General features: G+C 46.8%; 1 protein-coding gene across 1 annotated transcript in view; it reads right to left on the bottom strand.

Annotated features, from left to right (window-relative positions):
• Positions 1-1,018: 1,018 nt before the first annotated feature.
• The window catches only part of LOC142578962 (neurotrophin 1-like), a 125,818-nt gene continuing 102,006 nt past the window's right edge, over positions 1,019-24,830 (bottom strand). Inside the window, exon 4 of the mRNA XM_075688706.1 lies at positions 1,019-2,258. Coding sequence (XP_075544821.1) covers positions 2,039-2,258 — 220 coding nt within the window. The 3' untranslated portion in view covers positions 1,019-2,038. The remainder of the gene's footprint in view (positions 2,259-24,830) is intronic.

The following is a 24,830-nucleotide window of genomic DNA, read 5'->3' on the forward strand; positions in this document are numbered from 1 at the left end:
ACAACTAGACCGAACAAAAGAAAAATTATGTCTGATTCGACGGCTTTTTCCATTAGCCCTTGGCTATTCGGCAGAACTTTTCGGGCTGCATTCACCTCACTTGTCTGTCATGCAACGTCACAAAACTGCGAAAACTCACCACGTCGAAGTGGCGTGTACGCGAAAAATATGTATTAATATGCCGAACAAAACTGAAATTTCTTCTGAATAGACGCAGGCTGCCCCGTTTCGGAAGGAATAAAAGGTGGCTGCCGCCGATCGCTCAGGCACTGGCTATTCGTAGCTGCCGGAGAGCTTGGGTTTATTTGCGTCCAATAAAACTTTTTGCGTGGCATTGTAACGTTTTCGAGCACTTTCGGCACGTTTACAACCTTGCTCTGCCAACTTTTCTTTGCTGAGGATCCGTTTTAGCGTCATTATTAAGCTTCCGTTGCATGCCGCTGCACTTTGCGACCAGCCAGCGCAAGCTAAGTAACGAAAAGCGGACCAATCGCAGACGCCGGCACCTCCCTTTTCATCCGGTTATCGATTTTCAGTGCACTGGCTCGGCCCCATCGAATCCCTCTCCCCTAGAGCGTGCTCCTCGCCTCTTGTCAGCCACTTAGATAAGACAAGCCGCTCGGTGTATGCAATGTTATTTGTTTTCAAAGCAAACAAAAGGGACCTCCTATGAACGAGGAGAGCGTTTGGTCTTTTCAGACAACCCTGTGGCTCACCGCCAAATGCTTGCGTCGGCGGTTACGCAAATATGACGTCAGGAGATTGGCATAAAAACATATTGGAATAGTTTTACGTTATAGGGCCCCTGGAAACGAAGATCACGAAACGTTCTTACGCTAGATTTGTTCATAAGAGAAATTTTCTGCCAATCCTGAGGCTGGACATATCATTATCAAAGGCGACCGGCCAATGGCAAAGAGCACTTACGAAAGAAAAGCATTGTGAATGCGGCCTCTGATTAAGAACAAGAAGCAAGCTGTCAGTGTCACTGAGTGAAGACAGTGTAATACATGCTACGTGTAGTGTGAGGAGGATGACACCTCTTTTGTTTTATTTGAGCATACGATGTTGTATAGAGCATGTGCAGATGGCTTAATATTCCCAACATTAGCGTGGCGATCCGCTGACGAGGCACATTCGCTAGAAGGCCCGTAGAAACAGCGGACGACGATTCCAGATGTGCATGATGATGAATACGCCATAGAGAAAGCACAGATTGCAGACACAGCTGATCGCCGGGACTAGAATCCAGCAGGAAATCGTTATTTGGCTGCAGTTTTCCTCACCGTTTTTCCGCCCTCTTCTGAGCTCTGGTGCGCTTCGGTGGTCAGGATTGCGGCGATTCGCCTTAACGCAGCCGTTCTTGTATACCCAGAGATATGGCGCTTCAAGCAGCAATTCGGGGCAACGCGCAGGGAACTTGCGCTGTCACAAATGGTTCAGTGTATGTATAGTCGGTAGCAAATGAAAACGCTCTCGCAACGTACATTTTTTTTTACGAAGGAGCATCTCGCACAGTGTCGGCGTGCAGGTTTGCCCTGAAAAACACGTGTATACAGTACGCATGCTCACACTGAATCAGAAGGACAGAGGGGCGCCCGAAGCTGCACCTCCTTTATGAGCCTTTTCCCACACGTCCACGACATTGGTCCATATGTCCATGACGTGCCGTGGATGCGGCGCCAGGCATGTGAACATGCTCCACTCTACCGTACAAGGATACCGGGCAATAGTGGCTTCCTGGTCTTCAGCGATGCAGCAGAAAACATCTTGGTGCAACAGAAGTGACAAAAAGGTTGCGAGAGGTTGCGCCGCGGGGCGTAGTCGGCAAGAGCGTCTCAAGGCCTATGTGAGGCCAATAGTAGATGGGGAAGGGGGGAAGGGAGCGTTCGGCCTCATACAATACCGGCTTGGGAGGCGACGAGGTCGATGTCCAACATGCTTGTCATTTCGAAGCAATGGCGCGCCTAGAACAGCGCAGAAGGAAGAGCCGTGAACAGGCCCCGCCCATCCTGTTCAATACTGTTCATTGCTGTTCTCAATTGCCGCGGCGGCTCGGATTCAGGCTGCGTCCGGCCAGCGGCGGGAACTTGACATAGCAGACGCAGCAGGACGGGAAGGGAAAGTTTTCGGCGTACGCCTTCTTCTCGGTCGGGTGCATGGCGAGCATCTTGCGGTAAGCGTAGTTCTGTCGGCACGCGGACGAGTATCCCGGCGGGAGGCCTCTGGAAACGAAGTCGCACGACGACTCCGGGTCCCTGCAAAAACAAAACAAAATGGTGTGCTCATGCAGATGCGTTTTCTACAGCGATATAACACGATATACAGAGAGATAATTTTCTACAGTTATAGAACCAAGCTACGAGATTACAAAAGATAACAAGATGACTAGGAGTATGGCGGAAGAGGAAGAAAAGGTTAAGAATAAGAAAAGTGGAAGAAGAGAAACATCCATACGTACACATCAAGTAATCAGGAAGTGGTAAAATGACTATCCAGCATAAAATGTACGCTCTACTTAAGATTTAGCGAACGTACCGTGAAAGTCTGTCACATGGAGAAAGTTCACTATACTTTCGCTTGTATGAGTATAAGCTGCGTTACCGCGTTGTCTCAAAATCGTGGCTTCCGAATACCGCATTAAATATACGGAATGCGCCCCATCCCTGAAGCTGCAGATGTAGAAGCGAGACTCTGAATGCTCTAAAGATATCCGATTTCGAGCGCGACTCTAGGCCGACTCTGAAGCTTAGGAAGTCTTCCAAGTATTTCGCACATGACTGCAAATGACAGCGCACGGCCCCACGGGCCAGTTCACAAAAATATCAGCGCCCCGACGAAATCGCACACCTTCTCCTTTCTCACTTTGTAGTCAATTAGAATGGGTGCTTACAGAGGTCACACTGCCGTGCTCGTGATTATGCGAGTTCAACTGCGCCTTGTTCATCAACAATGCGTCATTGATCTTCAACTACAGCTGTACTTCATGGCAAAGATCATGAAGTGAAGGAAAAGAAACGAGACTATGTTCTCCGAGAGGCTATTTAGACCAGTCAATAGTCTCCCTGTGGCTCTCGTGCCTACCCATAGGGGATCAATACAGATGAAGAACCCGAAAGCAATTCAGGTGGAGCTTCGAAAGGCCACTTCCCAGTTCTAAAAGATCACCGAGGCCCGTCAGCTTGGTTGCGGTGGTACGTTCGAGACCTCTTGAACTGTGCAGAGTTTGCATCGAATCCGGTGAGCCCCTTTATTCCAGCACACCTTGCTTGCTCGAAAGTCTTCATTCGCGGGGTACACGTGCGCGAGCCTGAACATCTAAGCACTAGACTTATTTTCAGTTGAAGGTGCTGGTTCTGTATACCAATGTAGCTGGATTATCGAGAACAAGAAGCCGCCTACGGAATCAGTGATTGTTACTTTCGCGGGAACAGTTCATGCATCTGAAATGAAGGCATGGCCCCTAATATACAGAGCAGAGCCACTTTCTCCACGACCACTACAGTGCTTGAAACGCTGGCGTTATGTGCATAACATGAAATGTGCAGGTCGGCTGCTCGATGCCCATTATGCGGAAAGAAGCACGACAGTAGTGCCTGCAAGTCTCAGGAAGAAAAATATTGTTTGGGCAAGCGAGCCCATGCTGCAGAGTATTCGAACTCTTCTGCGAAAGAACGAGAAATAAGGAAAATTGAAGCTGTGGAAGGCAGGCGCTGCTCACGTAGGGAAGCAGTTATTGAGGTTCAGGAGAGAACCCAGGGCTATGCAGCCGTAGCAGCTCGTCACACCGCTTGCATAGATGTTTCTTTGTCTAAGGTCATGGTAGACGAAGTAGAGAAAGCTATTGGAAAAGCAATGAACCGTCTTACGATAATCTTTTTGAGTCCTTGACACAAATGTTGTCCAGTCGGCTGGCGCAGTTCGTTAAAGCAACGTCTATCCAAGTTCGTGCCTGCCAGGTTTCGGATGTTCCTAAACTTACGCAAAAGCAAACATCGACACCCAATTTTTCAGCTGGCTTTCCTTACGCAGGACCTTCTACTCGTATTGAGCAGACTAAACCAGAACCCCTAACGGGAGGTTCTGAAGACTTCCAGGTTATAGACATGGAACTGAAGACTGAAGCGTACCAGATCTCATCGCCCCTCGAAATGTCTCCTCTTAAGTCAAAAACTAAAAAAGTATGTAAAAGAGAACCTCTCCATGAAAGTCTTCTTGAGAGAGAGTATTTTGAATCAGGCAGTTTTCGCTACCATTCCACATTCTTAAAGAAAAAGGGAGCGAGAAAGGAGGAAGTAGCCGTTTTCCTCCTTCAGGCTGGTGAGTTCCTCCTTCACACGCACATCACATGTCGCGCCCTCTTGTGGCAATCAAAAGGGGAGGAACGTTTCTCCCTTGCGTGCATATCTTGCGTCGCCGCCGCCAGGGACGCGAACATCGGCTACATTAACTTCTGTTCGACGGAAAGTAATGCTAACTAGCATAACCTGAGGTCTAAACCTTTCATGACAAGCGACCACCAGTGTCAAACCTCTAGCTCGAATGGGAGCTGCGATACGAGAATAGTTCAACTCAAAGCAGCGCCCGGCTGCTGACGCACAGCGAGACAAGCCCGTACTCAGGCATCTCGGCCTGAACACCGCAGATATCAGCCAGCCTTTTTCGTTTTGATGCGCGAAATCAGGATAAGGATAAGGTGAAGCTATCTCAAATGTATGCATTTGTGGCCTTTTTGAAGCACCATCCACGTCGGCTTGGAAGCGAAAGCAAGCTACGTTTGCTGGCGCCGTCGGCACGTGGCTGGGCGGTGTGAGCGCATCACAGCCGCACGCGACGTCATCAAATCCACAGCTGGAACACAAACCCTGCCGCCAGAGCAAGGAGGTGCTCGAGCGCACCATGCCACCAGATATACAGCTGTATATCCAGCGTCACTTGCGTGCCGGTTTGTCTGTGTCTCCGCCCGCCAGCGGCGGCTTCTCTGTGATGCTTCGTGTGGCGCGCACGACACTACAGACAGGAAGCACCGACCAACAATAGAAGATTTATTTCCTGAAAGGCGGGGTACAAGCAAACGTACAATGAAAGTGTCCAGAAAATAAATTCGAAAAATCTTTTACAAATTGCTGACTTCCGCATTGCAGTTTTGCACATACGGCTGTCGGCATCTGTGAAGAAAAGGAGACACTCTCGAAGACAACATGTAGAGGAACAATTGAAACTACAAAGTACGAAAAGCCTAATGAACGGCACAAGGGTACGGGGCAAATAGATATGGCCAGGCGTGAACGGGAGACCAAGCTAATGGGACACACACGGGTGCGGCAGCGTTGTGCACTGTGCTGAGTGCCAGGATTCTAGAAAGCTGCAGGGCACTGTCGAATTCGAACGTCGGTACGAAGCGAAACCACACTCTCTCTAGCAGAAAGCACGGCTAGCGCGGCGCAGACACAGCTTTGCAATAGAGGCGCTCGGAGAGAGACGGCATATACTTCAAATTCGGAGCTATCCTTCCCGGTCCCTTGTGGCGACGGTTACGCTTCAGCCACTGTATTTACGCTATGGTTATAGTAGTACCAGGTCGACCTCCCGAGGCCGATCCAAACTCACGGGGCAGAAAACAAGAGGAGAAGCAAAGCACCAACCAACAGAAAAACAAGAAACAATCTCCAAAGAATAAAGGCGACAAAAACAAGGTGGGCTGGTCAGCAATAGCCTCTCAACCCACACCTCAAACAACTGCACAGATAACGCGCATAGAACGAGAGCTACAACTCATGAGAGTTCGCTTAGGCGACATAGAGCGTGAGAATGCGATACGAAAGCAAATGCAGTCGCAGCAACAGAACACACAGGCTAAACCGGCACTGCCAGAGCAAGCTTCGGGGCAAGCTGTACCAGTACCCCAAAATCGTCTAGATTACACGGAGAAAGGCTAACGGTCAAAACGCTCCTGACACAAATCCAAGAGAATTTCCAACTACTACTACCCTCAATAGCAGATCACCCAACAGGTGTCAGCCCAAATAACACAACAACTAACGGAACAAATGACAGAGTTTGAAGTGAAGTCCAACAAAAAACTCCAGGCTCTGCAAATTGAAATAATGAAAACGGTACGTGAGCAAATTACCGGAGCTAACATTAGAGAGAGAGCCGAGAAGCCATACGCAAGACCAGGACCAGCAGCCATTGCACAAGAAAGCAACCATGCCTAAACATAAACCAACTATAACAGAAAATTGCGAAATCTGGCAGTGGAACTGTCGTGGATACCGACGGAAAACGGGGCCTTTAACACAGCTTGTGAGCTAACAGTGTCGGCCACCAGCTGTCATAGCGCTTCAGGAAGTCGGATCCCCTCCAAACCTTCAGGGATACAAGGTGTACACACACACGGATTCGGAGAAAGCAATAGCTACTTTGGTAGCGAAATCGATTATCGCAAACATGAGCCTTTTACCGACACGGATATTAAGCATTCACTAATAGAAATCATGTATAAAGGCCACAACAAAAACAGTACTTTTGTACTAAACATTTACAGTCCACCAAGCCAGAGAAAGACAAAGTTTGAGAGCTTCCTGCAGGAAACTGCCCGCCTGGTAAAGGGAAGACCACTGGTGATAGTTGATGACTTCAGCGCCAAAGATCATAGTTGGGGATACCCGAAACAGGACGCTAAGGGCAGAAACGTTCTGGAACAAACGGAACTCGACATGACCATTATAACGGATCCTGCAGTGCCCAGTAGACAGGGTAACAGTGTGAGCATGGACACCAGGCCTGACCACACGTGTGTGTGTGTGTGTGTAGTGACTATTGAAGGAGAGGAAGAGAGAAGTGCAGTGCCGTAAGTGTCTCTCAGAGGAGGACACCTCAACCCAGCATACGAGTGGCACGAAGTTCCAGGTGTTCCCGTGCCGGGAGTTCGTCGAGGGATGCAGGGCTGAGTGTCACCAGGCTCAAACTGGCATGGCGACGGTGGCGAACGCGTGGCGGGCGCTCTCCGGGCGATGCGAAAACCATCTTGGCCCGAGACCTCAGAGCGACACGCAGCCTATCATAACTTCAGCGAAACCCCCTGACCTCACGATAGTGCAGAATTGTGAAGATGCGCAATGGATAAACACCACAAATGATTTAGGTAGCGACCATTACATCATCAGTACCCCAATTCGGATTGAGAAAATCAAACGACACATAGTAATAGCCAAAATTGCCGACTGGGTGAAATACCGCAGGATGTAAAGCCAACGAAGCACCCCAATCGATGATTTAAGTAAATGGTATGAACGTTTAAGAACACAAAAGGATAAAGTCACAAAAAGAACTAGGCCGTTCTAGTGAGATACCTGAGATAGACCCTCACTTACTGCATCTCTGGGAGGCACGCAGAGGACTAACGAAAAGACTGAAGCGACAAAAACAGAACCGGAAGCTAAAATTACGCATTGCACAAATCACCCGCAAAGCGGAAGAGTACACAACGCAACTAGCTACGTCCAATTGGGAACGCTTCTGTGGCTCCCTTAATGACACACTGAGTACACGGCCGTCAACGGTGGGTTATAAGCGTGGCAGTCGAGCGGAAGGTATCACTATAAAATCGTGTCGTACTTGCACCTGGTTCCTTGTATGCGCCAAAGAAAGCTTAGCGAGATAGTTTTTTTTCTTTTTTGCAAATATCAGTAACGTACACTTTGCTGATGACGCGTACAGTTGTTTTCCAGCTGCGAACTAGCCCAGTTCGTAGGCCTAGTGGCATCAACCGCTTCGTTTGCCTGGAGTCGGCCATGTTGGTTTTGGAGAGGGAGGAACCGTTACTCCCATGCATGAGGGAGGAAATTTGCTCCATTTAAAGACGAACATAGGGGACATCGCCATTTCTCCCTTAATGGAGCAAGGGTCACTCCTTTTTTCTTAGACTGTATATACATATAGCTTCACCATAGGCTCTCTGAAAATTTTAGTGGAATTACCGTTGGATTTTTTCTGCTACTACAGGTTTATCATACATTTCTTCTCAATTTTCCCCAAACATAATTGCTTTACAAGACATCTGCTTTCAAGTGGCCAAACATTTTTTCCTAAAACATTATCGGTTATTTCGTTTAGATCGACCTATCAAAGGTAGTGGTGTTGCTTTCTAGGTTTAAACTAAATTCAGTCACGATGCCGTGATATCATATCAATGCACGTCTACTGAGCGCGAAATTTTAACATTAGACATAGCACATTTATATCGCTCCCTTTTTGGTATTTACCAGCAGGTATGCAGGATACCCGATCTCTAGACGGCGCATTAGCTTCCTGCAAAAAAGCCATAGCACTTGCTGGTGATTTTAGTTCGCACCATGTGTCTTGGGGTTTCAAAAGTGATGTAAGCGGAAATCACCAGTGGAATCTGTGGTAGTGGACTCTTGATAATAATCTTTCTTGTCTAAATTCAAAAGTTGCTACTTTTCTTCGCGGCCAGTCTCAATCAGCGATAGATCGTTTCCCAGCTAGTCTTTAACTATATACTCGTACAATACTATAGACTGTGCTACAGAGAGCGACCACATTCCTAACATTTTCTAGATAAATTTCCATTTGATCACCTTTAGAAGTAAAATTCTCACATTTGTGAATTAGGACAAATCTCAAAAGGAGTTCAAGTCGACCATGCTACGCGTACGAATATACAAGAGAATATTAGAGCTACGAGCCTCTCTGAAGTTCTAAAACGTTCCTTGAAGAATGCAGCTTTTAATTTAACCTCCCATATAGGCGGATCTATCAGTCCATAGTAGAATTCAGAATGCACGCAGGTTCATCGACAAAAAAAAAAAAAAAGCTGGTTGGAAGTAACTTTTTGCTTATCAATACAAAAAAAAGGGGGCGATTACAAATTTGTTGCTGGATCTTACAAGCGTACGGTATCTAAAGCTAAAGATGAGTGTGATATGAACAAACTCAATTATATATCTAAATCTAGAAAAAAAGCTCTTTTAAGATTTTAGGCTCTCGAAAAATGATTCCGGTTCCAGAAAGTAATAACACTTTTGTCCTTTCGCCACGTGAATTGTCCGAATTATTGAAAAATATTGGAAAGGGACTAGAAAACAGGTTCACTTCAATAGTTCCACCATAACTACTGAAACTATAACCGCTGGAGGAATTTAGAGAAGTCACATTACAAGAATTAGCGGCTGTTGTTTGCTCTCTGCCTTCCTCAACGCCAGGTCCAAACGGAGTTACCGCAGCCGTGATGAAAATTTCGTGTGAATTGTCTCCTCAAAGAATTTGAATGTGGTCAAGTACTCTTTGAAAAATGGATACCTTGATAAAGTAAACCTTATAAGGTTAATTCCGATACAGAGAAAACAGGGAGTTGGATATGATATTAGACCAATTTCTCTCACATAGAATTTGGTTAAACTAATCGAAAGAATACCCGCCGTGGTTTCTTAGTGGCTATGGTGTAGGGCTGCTAAGGACGAGGTCGCGGGATCAAATCCCGGCCTACGGCGGCCGCATATCGATGGGCGCGAAATGTGAAAATACCCGTGTACTTAGATTTATTTGCGCGTTAAAGAACCCCAGGTGGTCCAAATTTTCGGAGTCCCCCATTACGGCGTGCCTCGAATTAGATCGTTGTTTTGGCAAGTAAAACCCCATAATCTAGTTAATATTGCCAAGTGATTTCCTATATTTGTGAAAATTTAATACTTAGCCCCAGTCAAATTGTCTTTAGATCTGGGTGCTCGACATGGTGTACACACGTTGACTTAGAATGTCCCATACAACTTGCTCGGCGGCGAGGAGAATATTTGGCATTACTGAATCTAGATCTAACTAAAGCTCATGCTTCTGTGGAGCACGGCATAATAAAGCAACAAGAAAATTACATGTTTCCGAAATGCATTACGGCATGGGTTTCAGAATTTTTAAGGGGAAGAGAATTCTACTGTTTACAAAGCGGGTGCTCATCGTCAAGATATCAGCACTGACGCGGGGTACTGCAAGGAACAGTGTTATCTCCTGTTTTATTTAATATAGTTTTAAGCTCCATTCCTCTATTCCAGGACATTCATGTACATGTTTATTCAGATGAAATCACTTCTTTCGCGTCGAATTATGATCGACATTCACTTTATCAATCGTTACAAAATTACTCATGTACTTTTCAATCAGGGCTTGAGAATATACATACGTCGCTGAACGTCAGTAAAAGTGCACTTCTAGCCTTTCCTTTAGATTTTCCCATTTACATTTCACTGAGGTACCGTCAATAGTTCATTCTAAATACCTGGGAATTGTACTGGGCAGTATCGAAGATACATGTATCTTCAGTACTACCTTAGATAAGTTTTGGTTATCTTCTATCTGTATCAAGATACGTCTGGCAAGACGTGTATCAGTATCTGTATTTCTGATACATGAATTAATGTATCATGTATGTAAGATACACGATACTGCAGTCGTAACGTCACCGTGCAAAACTATAAACGTTGGCTGAACTCGGCTTCGCTGCCACTAAACCACCTGAATAAAACTAAAGGCAGCGGATACATTCTTTTATATTTCCGCCGGAGCCCTCCAGTGAGGGTAAGCAATGAAGTCTACGCATCCCTGTTGGTGCAGCAGAGTCATGTGGTGACGTTCGCGCCGTCCCGACAAAAACAAGCGCGCGAACGTCTGCGAACAGCCGACCTTTTGCTTTCTTGTAGTTGCGTCGGTGCCATGACGCTTGCTCGTAGCCACCGTACTGTATGCCGTCTTTCGCGCAAATTTTCTCTTGCGTGGTGCTTTGCTAAGAAGTCTGAAGAATGCAGGAATGGAGGTTGCCGTGCCTTGCGTTGTTACGGTCGGCAAGCGGTCGTTGTTACGGTCGGCAAGCCTCTCTTAGCCGGTTGCGACGAATCGCTTCGTGACGCCAACAATGCGTCTCCCTCGGACAGACTACCGGCGCCGCAAAGCGACACACGTTTGGCGGCCCGAGTATTGTTAGCTGGTTCGCTGTCACCTTCACGGACCAAGCAAACTCGTGGAAAATGATGTTTTTCGGCGTTCCTCCACGGACTCCGGTAATCGTCACGGTCGTTTTACAGACGCGGCGGCTAACTCCAGAGTCAGCTCAGGAACCAAGACATGCCAACTATCTTGGTTGTCATGCCAGCCGCCTTGGTTAGTTGTAAGGCTTGAGGCAAGCGTGAAAACCCCTGTCTACGAGGCCCCAGTCCGTTAGGTGTGTTCAGTGAAACAACAGTGTGGAAGTGAGTGTGTGAACGCTCGCCCTCAAAGACTTTGACCGCTCCGATTGGACGAAGGTTAGAGGGCCCTTCCTGCCGGACTACTCATCCGCTGCCATGGCGACCCTTTAACCCTCTACTCTCCTATCTCCTTTGCTCCCACTATCCCCCCTCACCCCCGTTGGCGCTGAGCCGTGCTCCCGCAAGGGCTGCAGAAAACAGCGACAACCTTTCCTTACCCCTTCAAGAACCACTTCACGAAGGTTAGACGGCAGGGAGGACAGAGGGTGTTTTAAGCAACCGTTTTCGGCTGCTTGGTGCGCTTCGTTTTCAGTCATGCTAGAGTGATGAAATGTAACATTCCCCAACCTCCATGTAGATATTGTAAATAAATTTCATACTCCTAGTTCTTGATGAGAACAAGTTCCTCCTTTCAGCAACGTCCTTAGCGTGGATAAGTCGGACGACGGCATGGACCAGCTACCCTTCTCACATGCCTGACCCCAACTCTTACAACAGGCTGGTAGCGGTGAGACGGACTTTGCGACGTGGTGCTGTGTCTGGGGTTGGTGCTTGGCTTTTGCTTTGACTCTCTAGGCTTCATTTTGTGGTTGTTCAGTTTAGAACAGTAAGCAAGCTGGAGCTAGGTTGTGTTTTCCTAGTTATGGTTAGCGAGCAGGACCAAGGCAGTAAAGCAGCAAACATGAATTTGAGTACACTGCTGAGAGACGAATTGTTGGTTGTCGGTGAGGAACTCGGCCTAGAAGTGCACAAGGAAATGATGAAATCGGAAACATTAAAGCTCATTTTAGAACAGGGCAGTGAGGAGGACATAGGAATTGGGTTAGAACGTTTTAGGAAAAGAGAGAAACTGGACATAGAGAGAAAGAAAAACGGGATAGAGAGGAACGCGAGAAAGATCGCGAGTTAAGAAAAAAAGAAGACAACTATTCCACTCTGTGAAGATGGAATGGCAGCGAAAACTGACGACAGTCAAAGCTCTCAAACGAAAAACAAATTGCTTTCGCTGCCATTCCATCTTCACAGAGTGGAATGGTTGTCCTTGCTCGTTCAGAGGTGGCCGGGTTCGCGATTGTCGTTTTCGTTCAGGATCGCGGGAACGTTCTTCGTCGGTGGTCCTTTCGTGCCGGCGCCGTTTACATTATTGTTGCTGTTCCCTCCGGCTCTCCTCATACGTATGTTGTTCTTCGGGTGTACGAACTATAAGTGTCTGCCCCATCGATAACGCAGCTGGTTTTAGCTTGTGTACTGCTCCTGCTTACGTACTGTGATGACCTTGATGTCATGCTATTTTTCATGGCGAGCGTTCTAATCTGTTCGGCATTTTGACATCTGCGTCGCCGCGTTGCACCCGTACGTGATCACACACAAAGCAAACAAAGAAACAATTGTGTATGGGTTTGTTAGAATTCGCCAAGTCCGTTTCTTTTGCCGGACGCCCAAAAAACTACGGAAGGTTAGCCATATGCAACTTTCGCTGCAAAATGCAACTTGACCTTGAAAGCAAACGTTTGGAGTTTTCTCGAGCGAGTGAAGCTTGGGGCTCTGGAACAATCAAGTGAGGCAGAATCATACCGCATGGACCTCTGGAAATGGTCGCATGGAAATGGTTAAAGCCATTTGAGGTCGGCAACGACACAGGGTTGTTCCTAGCAAATTTTGAAAGGACTTGCGAGAAGATAAACTTCGCTCCGAGTACATGGCCATAGCGGTTGGTGTCTGTGTTGCCGCGTGAGGCTGCAGAAGTAATCGCCAGAGTCAGTGCGCAAGATGCATACGATTATGCGAAGGTTAAGGCTAGCCTTTTGAAGAAGTACCGCCTTTCAGCCGAAGCTTTTCGGCAAAGGTTTCGAAGCACGGGCAAGAAAGCTGAACGCCGAGGACGGAATTGAGAGGGTCGAAATGGACCGCGGAAATAATTTCTGCTCAACATGGGATCGCAGACGAAACGATCGGAGCATGCAGTCGTGGAGAAAAGGACGTCAGAAAATAGTGAGGAGAAGTCCAATGGCCAAATCGACCAAAAAGGACAGAAAAGCGAATTCAAATCCTGCAGACCGATCCACTGCTATAAGTGCCACAAACTCGCATATATCCCTGCGAACTGCGGGAAGCCTAGCGTAGTTTTCTCCTACGTGGACGAAAGAGACGAGAACAAGGATCTTTTAAGCTTATATCTTCACGACCTGCATGCTAATGGAAAACCACGCCGGCTGCTACGAGACAGTGCCGCCACCATGGATATTGTCCATCCGTCTTACGTGACGGTAGATGACTTCACAGGAGAAGTAGCATGGATTAAACAGGCCGTGGAAGAACACAGCGTGTGTCTGCCGATGGCGAAAGTCGAAATCAATAGGCCGTTCGGGGAGCTCGTGACCGAGGCTTCAGTTTTTCAATTTTTGTCGCTGCAGCAGCCTTACATCTTTTCGAAACAGTCGGATTAGTTACTGCGAGAGCAGGGGCTGAAACTAAGATAGGGCGTAGTAGAGGCGGTGACGCGATTCCAAGCTCGTCAAATCGCGTCGCTTTCAGCTGAAAATGTAAAAGCCACTCCAGCCGAAGTAGCGAAAGAGGTAGCTTCGGCAACAGGAACCGAGCTAGGCTAGAGGGATGAAAAAGCGGCTGAGGAAATCCTGCCGGCTGACCAGCTCAACGAAAGCGTATCACAAGGCACGTGTTGTCAGGATTGGGGGCTCAATCCCATCGCTCGTGATCCGTTGTCAAGATTGGAGTCCGGCATGAATTCGAAGGTAGCTGGCCCATGTCGTCGTCCAACTTATCCACGCTGGGGTCGTTGATGAAGGGAAGGACTGCTTCTCATCGAGAACGAGGAATATGGGTTTATTTACAGTATTTATATCAGTCTAACGTGACTGTTTGAGAAAGTACATCAGTCTATCATGACTGCTTAAGAGAAGTGTCTCAGTCCAACATGACTGCTTAAGAGAAGTGTGTCGAGCATCCGCACAACAGCAGTTTTTAAACACTCGGTCCTCCCGCGATACAAGGTGACGCGAACGTTCGTTTAGTCATCGCAAACTAGCCGCCTCTCCGCAGGACGGTTTACACACACACATGCACACACACACGTGTTCACAGTCCGAAACCGACACCACACAAATTTCGTAGAACTCGGAGCCGTTCCGGGTAGCGCGTTGTCTTGCGTCTTGGTCGGTGCGTGGGAAGGAGCCTCCGTCGGCGTTCCCGCGGCGGCTCCCGCGCCCGTAGGAGATCAGGTCCGCGTTGTCGTGTTGCGTACAAAGCCTGCTTCGTCGAACTCCTTCAGTGACAACGCATCCTAGCTGAAGCGACAGAGAGTGGAGGATGCGCGTATTGATACCGACACAAAGTCGACTTCGCCACGCCGTGGCTAGAGGTTGGCGGCGGCATTCCAAGATGAGGTTGCCACCGCTGGCGTAATTGGCTGGCAAACTTGCACTGCAGCTGGCCGTTCTTAAGAGTGTCAAAATTCACGCCTGCAAGGAGCGCCAGCTGACGCACTCGCAAGCGAGACAGGGTCGTTACTGTCACCGGCCTCAAAGAACTTTGATCGGCTCTTTACGCGTGGACAGAGACCGAGACACTGGCAGCCAGGGGCGTAGCCAGGGGGGGTGGCTTATGGGGCTTCAGCCTCCCCCCCCCCGAAATTTTTTCGCGCTATCCTTGCACCGCCGACCAAGGTAACCCCAGGCACAGAAATCATTCTGGATTTTGTCTAGAACGTCTTTTTCACGCTCGAAAAGCCATTTCACCGCGAAAATTGCGAACTCGGGCTGGATTTCGCGGCAGCGCCCAGGCACCGGGAGTCACATAACGCAAGCAGCCCCATCCGAGCACAAAGTTTCAAGGACGTTTTGATAGCGAACGGGCTCGCCGCGGCATCTCGCGGAGGCCGCGGAATCTACACTTTATCATGGAATCTACGGAGGCGTGGATGTCAATTACGAAACTTTATGGGTATAAAGTTGTCATATACTTTGGTGTGAAAGGTGCATTGACATTTCCAAAAGTGTGCTTTGGATTTTCAATTGCGGAACTTTGTCAGTTTAATGTTCGCATAAATATTTGACGCCAAAGGTGCATTAACTTTTCCAAAGTCGTACATCGGGCCATACAACGAGACGAGCCAAATCAACACACTATCAGACAAGTTGACAAAGCCCGCAGCGAGGCCCGACGAGACGAAGCGTTGTGGTGGTTCATTCGTGCCGTCATGTCACATAAAATTTTTTTTCACCTGCGCCCAAGCATCCGGTGAAGACACTAAAGCCAACCAAGGTAACTACGTTCTTATTTATTTTTTCTGCTGTGACTTTTAATCGCGAGGACACATTGAGCCTCTTCAATTTGTTTGTTCTCGCTCCCCTACCCGGGGGCTGCCAGAGCCAGCCATAGCGCATGCGTTTTTCTCGTGTTGCCCCGACTACCGCGCGGCCCACTTCGGTGCGCGTTTGGTTTTCTCTGGCCGAGTGCATTTTCGCCTGGCAGAGTTTTGGACGCTTTCTAGCTAGCAAACGAGAAAAAGAAACAATGGTCGCTCGCCGCCATCAATGTGGGGACTCGACGGATTGCACCGTGTTTGCTTGAGCGCAACCTCTCCAGAAAGTCTTGTCTAGCCGGTGTAGGATACCGAGCAGTATTCGCATGGTTCTTGGTGGACCAAGCGTCTCGTGTTTTCTTCGATATTCCTTTAGTAGCCACATTAGTTGCCCAAAGTAGGCATTCGATTGTCACCAACATACTTTCCTTTGCGTATTTTTTTCATTGCGGTTCCCCCGCCACACAAAAGGAAAAAAAAAATGTTGCGGCGTAGCGAATTGTCGCATGGTGAAAGTTCTATTTTGTTACTTCTTTTGCGGAAAGCAATGGGCCATGGGACGCTTCAGCTGCCGGATACTCATTATATTATTGCGATAGCAATTATATGGAGACTCTAGGCGTATTCCTGCCGTCGCCGTCGCCCTCATGTTCCGCATAAAGTCCAAGGGCGATAACATCGTGATCGCGCGCCGCATGCTGTATGTGCGAGTGAAAGCGTGTGTGTGGGGGGGGGGGGATGGGTGAGTCGATGATGGTGGCTCAGTCTTGTGTGCGCAAAGGAGAAAAGCGGGGAGCAAGCGCGCCACGCCTTCCGCCGCACGCGATACATCGGGGGGAGTGGATGGAATTGGGGCGGGATCAAGGATTCTGTGAATCTGTGATTGCGCAACATGTTTATTTGCCTCGCTTGACCCATTATATACCACGACTTTTTCTTAGATACGTAGATTTACTGGAGACTTATACGTATGTTTAGATATCTTGTTGCGAGGTTTTGTGTATACGTGCAGTGAACTTTGTTTCCAGTGGCAATTTTTTGCCCTTTATCAAGCTGTATATTAGCATTTGTATATTCCACTGTATCTTCGCATTTCTAATGTACGAGGACGTCAAATGAAAGTGAGCCTACCCACCCCGCGCAATTATGGTTCTGTTCATTATCTGCAAGGCCTGCGCGTAGCAAGCTGTCATCTCTCATTTACAAAAGTGGCGCGCAGGTGTGAGGATAAATGTTCTTTAATGCGCTCATACACTTGGTTGAACATGGTTGCGTGACGTAATGGACGCTCCGGAAGTTGAGCAGCGTGGTGCCGTGAACTTTTTGACAGCTGATGGTGTTTCCCGAAAAGAAATTAGTCATCGTATGGCTGCCGTGTAGATTGAATATTGCATTTCATTGGCCACTGTGAAGCGTTAGAACAAACGGTTCAAAGAAGGACATGAAAGTTGCAAAGACGATCCCAGACTGGGACAAAACCATCGTGCAATCACCCCTAACAAAATTGCAAAGGTTCATGAGCTGAAGACACAAGAACGGAGGATAAGCATTGATGGATTGGCAGAGCGTGTGAACATCAGTCACGGTTCGGTTCACCGTCACCGTTCACGCCATAATTCCTGAACATCTCGGTTATCGGCTCTTGTGTGCGCAATGGATGCCGAAGATTTTGAATCACCGCCAGAATACGGAGAAATTCGGCGCTGCCTTTACTCATCTGATCCGGCATTACAATAAGGGTGACGATTTCTTGTCTGCAAGTGTGATCGAGGACGAACCATGGTGCCACTACTGCGAGCCTGAAACACGACGGGAAAGCTTACAATGGAAACACGTAAATGCACCACCCCCAAAGAATGCAAAGGCCATCATTTCCGCAAAAAGGTGTTGTTGACTTTTATTTTTCGATCGTCAGGGGCCATTACTGATAGAATTTGCTGAATCTTGAGAGGCTATCAATTGTTTCCGATATTGGGAAACGCCGGATCGGCTGCGTGTCGCAATCAAGAACAAACTACGTGAAAAATTGACGAATGGGTTCGTCTTGTTCCACGACAATGCCCGTCCCCACGTCGCTGATGTGGTTAATATAAAACTGGTGAAGTTCAAGTGGGAAACGCTGCAATATCCGCCATACAACTCAGATCTGTCGCCTTGCGACTTCCACATTTTGGGGCAACCGAAAAAACAGCTCATGGGAACCAGATTCGTCTCGGATGATAACGTGAAAGTCAGTTGCAGACGTTTTGAAGCAGCAACCCAAGGAGCTTTATGAGACGGGAATTACGCGACTCGTTAGTCAATGAGACAAATGTCTAAATGCTCATGGAGGCTACTTTTAAATAAAGTACCCCGTTTGTCATATATTTGCATTGGCTCACTTTCATTTGACTCGCCCTCGTATACTCTGCAGAACTCCTGCTTCTGATACGTGCTCTCTGCTGCCACTATAATTTCGGTGCAATTACTCACGATACACGACCGGTGACTGCGTAATACATTGGAACAAATGACAGCGTCATTGAGATTTTTCACTGGCCGTTGCATATGTACAAGAATGTAAACAAGGGTCTTGAATGACAACGTTTCATTAACCTATTTCTCTTCAACTTGTTCATTTCATGGCCTTTACATTTTTCATATCAGCGACATGCACTGCCTTGCTGGTTTCGAACTGATGTAGTTCTAAAGTTCGTGTGATATTTTCTTTATTATTAAATAGACAAAAAACATGGAAGCATTGACATCCGTTACGTTGGGCACAATTTTTGGCACATACGAGTATAATATTTTATGAAAAAATACATATTTTACTTGTATTGACAGTGTGTAGCGTTCAAGAATTCGTTTGCAGCATCTTTGGCAATGGCAATTAAGTTATTATTCAGGTAATTGATCCCTAGGCAAATTGTTTAAGAGGAAGCTTAGCTTGGGCGCAACTCCAACGCGGCCTATTCAGATACATGTAGAACGCAGAAACGCTTTTCTGAGATAACTCCTGAATTGCTTCTAATGAAATTTGTTGCATTTCAGAGAGTAAGTTAAATTCTAGTGTCTGTTGGAAGCGGAATTTCAATTTAGGGCCGGAACTTTGTTTAAAATATTTAGAAAAATTCGAAACTTCGAAAAAAATAGCACGAAGTTTACAAATTATTAGCTCTGCATCAAGAACAGATATCGCGGTTCTGTAAACGGCATCCATTACACCATTCAAACGGACAAATTCGATATGTCTATTTGTATCTTACGTGAATTGGTTATGTTATGTACAAGGGTTCTGCAAGAGCCGTATTTCCATAATACTTAATTTTTTGTGACTCATGTGTAACATATCAATTTTGTCCGCTGTAGACGTACTATTATGTGCAATTCACAGAATTGGGATATCAATTTTCATTGCTGATTTACAGATTTCTAAGCTTCATTGTTTCGTTTTCTGAAACTTTTCAATTTGTGCCACTTTTCAATATAATATTGACGACGTGAATCGAAAATTCGAAACAAACAGTCATTAGGATTTAAGTTGTTCTTTTAAATGCAACAAACCTAATCAAATTTGGTGCAGTGGTTGCCGAGAAAAACGATTTTTCCTTCTACATGTATTTAGATAGGAGCAGCCGACCTAATTTTTCCTCTTAAGAGGAGGCCGAGTTGCAATGTGAGCCCCCCCCCCCCGAACGAAATTTCTGGCTACGCCACTGCTGGCAGCTGAGCAAAAGAATGACGTCAGCCTAGCTAAATTATATGAAACAGCTAAAGAAGGCGTTGCTAGGCGCAACGTGACGATACACGAGAAAGGAGGCTTGTTATATTGGCACTACACAGACCAAAAGGGCAGAATTCTGGATCAGTTAGTCGCACCTACTAAGCACAGGTAGGACCTCTTGGGTCTCCGCCATGGAAGCATGGAAGAAATGGGTGGTCGGGCCACCTAGGCATAAACAAATCGAAAGAAAGATTGCTTATGGATTACTACTGGCCTGGCTGTTTCAAAGACAGAAAGCTTTGTGGGATCATGGGACACCTGCCAGCGCTCGGGTAAACCAGGATAAATAGGGAAAACTCTCTAAAGCCCTTAATATAGTGCCCTTAATAAGAACCTTTCATACGACTAGTGAGAGACATGGTGGGGTCTTTACCAAAGACAAAGTCGGGTTACAGGTATCTGTTTACCATGCTGCGTCCGGCTACTTTGTTTGCTTTGCGAACGGTTCCTCGTGAGGCTACAGGGTTCTCGCCAGCAAAACTAGTGTATGGGAGGACACTCGGTTTCCTACTGAGAATGTTAAGAGAGATGCGGGAGGAAAGAGGAGAGAGTCAAACAGTGGTAGAGTACGTGCTAAATTTGCAGGAACGGCTAAGTGCAACACAAGAACTGGTCGAAAAGAACATGGGCGTGGCACAAAAGAACACCGAGTTCTAATACGACAGGAACGCGAGGCTTCGAACGTTTAACGCTGAGAACCAGGTAATGATCTTCAAATTTTCAAGAAAGAATAAGGTTGAAGTTCACTGGGACGGACCCGTTAAAGTGTTGCACAAAATTTTAGATACTAACTATGCTCTGAAAATGCCCGGTCGCAGGAAGGAGGTGAGGATATACCACTGCAATTTGATGAAGCCGTACGTGGAGTGGAGCGGAGTCGTTAAGTTTACCATCAAAGAGCCGGATGACATTAATACCGAGCTTAACGAGTGTAAGGCGACCTCCAACTCTTAAATCAGCCTGGAAGAAGTTGTAGAACACTCGGTAAGCACAGACGCTCTTAAGCCCGAGCAGCTAGATAAGCTAAAAGGGCTGCTAGGAGAATATATCCATATATTCTGCAATCGGCCAGGTAGAACTGAACTAATAATGCATGAAATAGAGCTGACATCAACTGAACCCGCAAGGTCAAAGCCTTACAGGGTGTCTCCACGACAGAGAAAAATTATGGAGGCAGAGATACACCACATGCTAGAGTTGGGAGTTATTGATCCCGCTGTACACGTAACCGCTAATGCTTGTGGAAACCCCTAATAAGGACCCTCGTCTGTGTGTTCACTACAGGAAGTTAAATGCTATCACTAGGGATCAGCTGTACCCGATACCCAACATTGAGGAACGAATCGAAAGAGTTAGCGCTGCTAAATACATTTCAACTATAGATCTCGTGCGGGGATACTGGCAAGTTCCCTTTTCTGAAAGTGCCAGCCGCTATGCCGCATTTATCTCACCTGTAGGCACTTTTCGCCCTCTCGCACTCAGCTTCAGGCTGAAGAACGCGCCGTTTAGCTTCTCCAAGTTAATGGATATTGTCCTAAAAGACTTGCAGGAGTTCGCCTTGCCCTATCTTGATGATGTAGCAATTTTTTCGGACAGCTGGGAACAACACGTATCGCACCTCAAACAGGTGTTCTCACGGTTGAGAGAAGGCGGCTTAACGATGAAAGCGGAAAAGTGTAGGTTTGGTTGTTCGCAGGTTATTTATCTGGGCCATGTTGTCGGCCAGGGCATGAGACGGCCGGTCGAGCTGAATATAGCTACGATTGGAGAATTTTCTCAGCCACGCACGAAAACAGACCTTCGTTCATTTTTGGGACTTGTGGGGTACTATCAACGGTACATTCCGAATTACTCGCAAACGGCAAGTCCATTACCGGACGCCCTACAAAAGGGAGCACCGAGTAACGTACACTGGGATAAGGACAAAGAGAACGCTTTCCAAAGTTTGAAAACGCTATTGGTTTCTCGTCCTGTGCTTTGCGCGCCAGACCACACAAAGGAATTCTGAGTTCAATGCGACGCAAGCGACAGAGGTATGGGCGTGGTACTTAGTCAGGTCGGCGAGGATAACGAGGAGCATCCTATCCTCTATGCCAGCCGTAAACTAACTGTAAGAGAGGAAGCCTACAGCGCTTCAGAGAAGGAATGGGCTTGTTTAGTTTGGGCAGCCCAGAAGTTGTCGGGTTACTTGTACGGAGCGAAGTTCATCTTCGAGACCGACCACTGTCCTCTGATATGGCTGAATCAAATGTCACACAAAAATGGCCGCTTGCTCCGATGGAGCCTCATCATCCAACAGTACTTCTCCGTAAGATATAAGAAGGGAATGTTGCATAGCAATGCGGATGGCTTGAGCAGGCTTATTTGAAACTAGTTCTGCGTTTAGGGATCCCGACTTATTTTTATTGTTATCGTTTTTTTATTTTGTTAAGCCAAGACGATCCCCTCTAATTTAGCAGGCCTCCACTCATGATTGCTAACTTGGTCGGCTCGAAATTCCTTCGAAATTTGCATAGCGAAATGCAGTATTTGCTGTTTTTGCACTCATGTTTTCTTTGAAGACTGGCTGGTCTAAAGCGATATCTCAGATACCTCATTTCTGCGCAGAGCCATGCTGTGTGGTTCGCTTTGCTGTTGCCTGTCATTGTGAGATGTTTTGGGGTGTATGTCAGCATTTCGCAGCTGGTTGCTGCAAGCCAAGTCATCCCCCTTGCCACCAGCCATTCTCCTCCTGCCCAGCGGTTATCAGCACTGACCAGTCGAGATTTTACGGGCCATGGAGGAGCTGTTACGATCGGCCAGCGGGGGTACTGACCTTCTAGCCTCTCTTAGCCGGCTGCGACGAATCACTTCGTGAAGCCAACAATGTGTCTCTCTCGGACAGCCAACTGGAACCGCAAGGCGAGACAAGTTTGGCGGAACGAGTATTGTTAGCTGGTAGCAAAATCTTGGAAAAGGGTGTTCTTTGGCGTTCCCCCACGGACTCCGATAATCGTCCCCGTCGTTTGAAAGACGTGGCGGCTAACTGCGGGGTCATCTCAGGACGCTCCGATTGGACGAAGGTTGGACGGCAGGGAGGACAGAGGGAGTTTTAAGCAGCCGTTCTGTGGATCTGTGGACAGGAATATCTGTGGACAGGAAGGCGAGAATTTAGGTATGAAATTTAGCGTTAGAAAATCGGGTGTTACGGTGTTCAATGAAAACAGAGAACAGACAGTGGCAATGCACGGCCACGAAATACCTCGGCTAAAAGAATATAAATATCTTGATATATGGATAAACGAAGGCAATAAATATATGGGAACACAGGAAAAAAGAAATAGTAGTAAAGGGGAAGAGAAGTGCAGCCGTAATGAAGCATACAGCGCTATGGGGATACAATTGGTACGAGGTGCTCCGGGGTATGTAAGGTGTAATCGCTCCAGGACTTACTTTTGGAAATGCAGTTCTTTGCTTGAAATCAGGGGTACAATCAGGACTCGATGGCAACCGAAAGGACAGTGGGACGCCGCGCATTGGGCGCTCACGGGAAGACTACAAATGAAGCTGTGCAGGGTGATGTGGGCTGGACAAGTTTTGAAGTGAGGGAAACTCACCGTAAAATTGATTATGAAGAACGACTGAAGAATATGGAAGAAAGTAAATGGGCTGGTAGAGTGTTTAGGTATTTGTAGAAAAAAAAAATTTATTCACAGTGGAGGAAAAGAACTAGGAAGCTTACCAGCAAGTATGTGGGCTGTAGAGTAAGCAAAACAGCAACAAAGAACGTCAAGCGGTAAGTCAGAGAGGCATGAAAAATTTCGTTATACTAGACAGGCAGCTTCCTTGGAATTATCACATTAAAGCCCTTGAAGAACAAATAAACTCAATAATAAATGTTCTTCTCCGCGTAGCAGGCACAGCATTTGGAGGGTAGATTTTATCCTTACTAAAAGTACATAATGCACGTATAAAGCAAAAGATAGCATATTCTACACCTGTTCTGCATGGAATCTACCGCTCTTCTGAAGAGAGACTACAACGATTATAGCTAGGAGCCTTAGAGCACGCTTGGGCATTCCTCGAGCAACCTCAAGTTCCTTAGTAATTGCAGAGGCACGTCGTCCTCCATTTCCTATTATGAGGACGGTTGAAACCTATCGACACTACTTTCGCTTTTCAGTGCAGCACAAAAGCCACCCACTAGCAAGTGATCTAATTGAGAGAAACAGGGCGAACATGAATTCGGTAATTCAGGTGCACAAAGATCTACTACCACATCACGAGTTTTGGTTCTCAGATACCTCCTACCATCCATGGCGACTTGTCGCTCCCAAAATTGAACTATCGGTTGAGGGAATTATTCGGCAAACGCGATATGTTTAGGATAGCAGCACAAAAACTAGCGTTATGCCAGATATACTTTCGATACCCTGGTTATATTCAAGTGTATACAGATCGTTCTTGCCAAACAAATTCTTCTACAGCTGCCTTTGTCATTTCAGAATGGAACCAAATACAAACGTTTAAACTATGTCATACGACGTCATCAACAACAGCAGAGCTTTTTGCAGTATTGTCTTTGTTACGCTACATAAATTCAATGCAAAAAGGGGAACAATGGGTAATCCTTTGTGACTCCCAGGCAGCTTTGTCTTCACTTCATAATGACATCAGCCATTCGCTAAACGTGGCGTTATCTAACGAGATACTAATGGAATTCACAAAAACAAGTGAAGAAAATGGCAAAGTAATGTTCCAGTGGATACCTTGCCACTGCAATAATACTTGGAATATTGCAGCAGACAAGGCAGCTGGAAAAGTGCATGTTGATAACGCCATATACGGTCTGCCTCTTACGCAAGATAAATTGCAGCGAATACTAAGGCAGATCTGAGCCCGTGGTTGCATAACGACACGGCTTGATTATAACTCAAAATCTTCAGGTTTACTTCACATTGACCCATCCCTTTAACTTAAAATCATGTCCACATTAAACACAACCAGAGTCTTTGAAACGCTCATTCACCGTATGCGGCTCGGTACCGCGTACACAAAACACTTTCTACATAAAATTTCAAGAGCTGATAGTGCGGAATGCACTTGTGGCCACGCCGATGAAGGTGTATAGCATCTTATACTACAATGTCCGCGACACGACGCAGACAGACAACGCTAGGCACTTGATTTAGTGGCATTAGATCGCAGGCACCTCAACCTCAGGCAAATCTTAAGTCGTTGGCCAACATACTCATTGGAAAGAGGAGCGTTACTGGCCCTTCAAATATTTCTAGAAGCGAGCAGCATTCTCGGAAAGTATTGAGTGGAGTGTTTAAATGTGATAGCGCATTCTATGTTTTTATTTTACCCGACTTCGGGCAATCCAATGCCTGGTTTTTTGTACCTTCATAAGAATTTAATCCGCGATTTCTTATGTGCCCTGATTTTAGTCTAGCTAAGCGACTGCCCTTCGTGTTTTTATGATTTGGAGTTGAATTTCAGTTAT

The sequence above is a fragment of the Dermacentor variabilis genome, chromosome 1 (assembly GCF_050947875.1).
Source record: "Dermacentor variabilis isolate Ectoservices chromosome 1, ASM5094787v1, whole genome shotgun sequence".
Lineage (NCBI taxonomy): Eukaryota > Metazoa > Arthropoda > Arachnida > Ixodida > Ixodidae > Dermacentor > Dermacentor variabilis.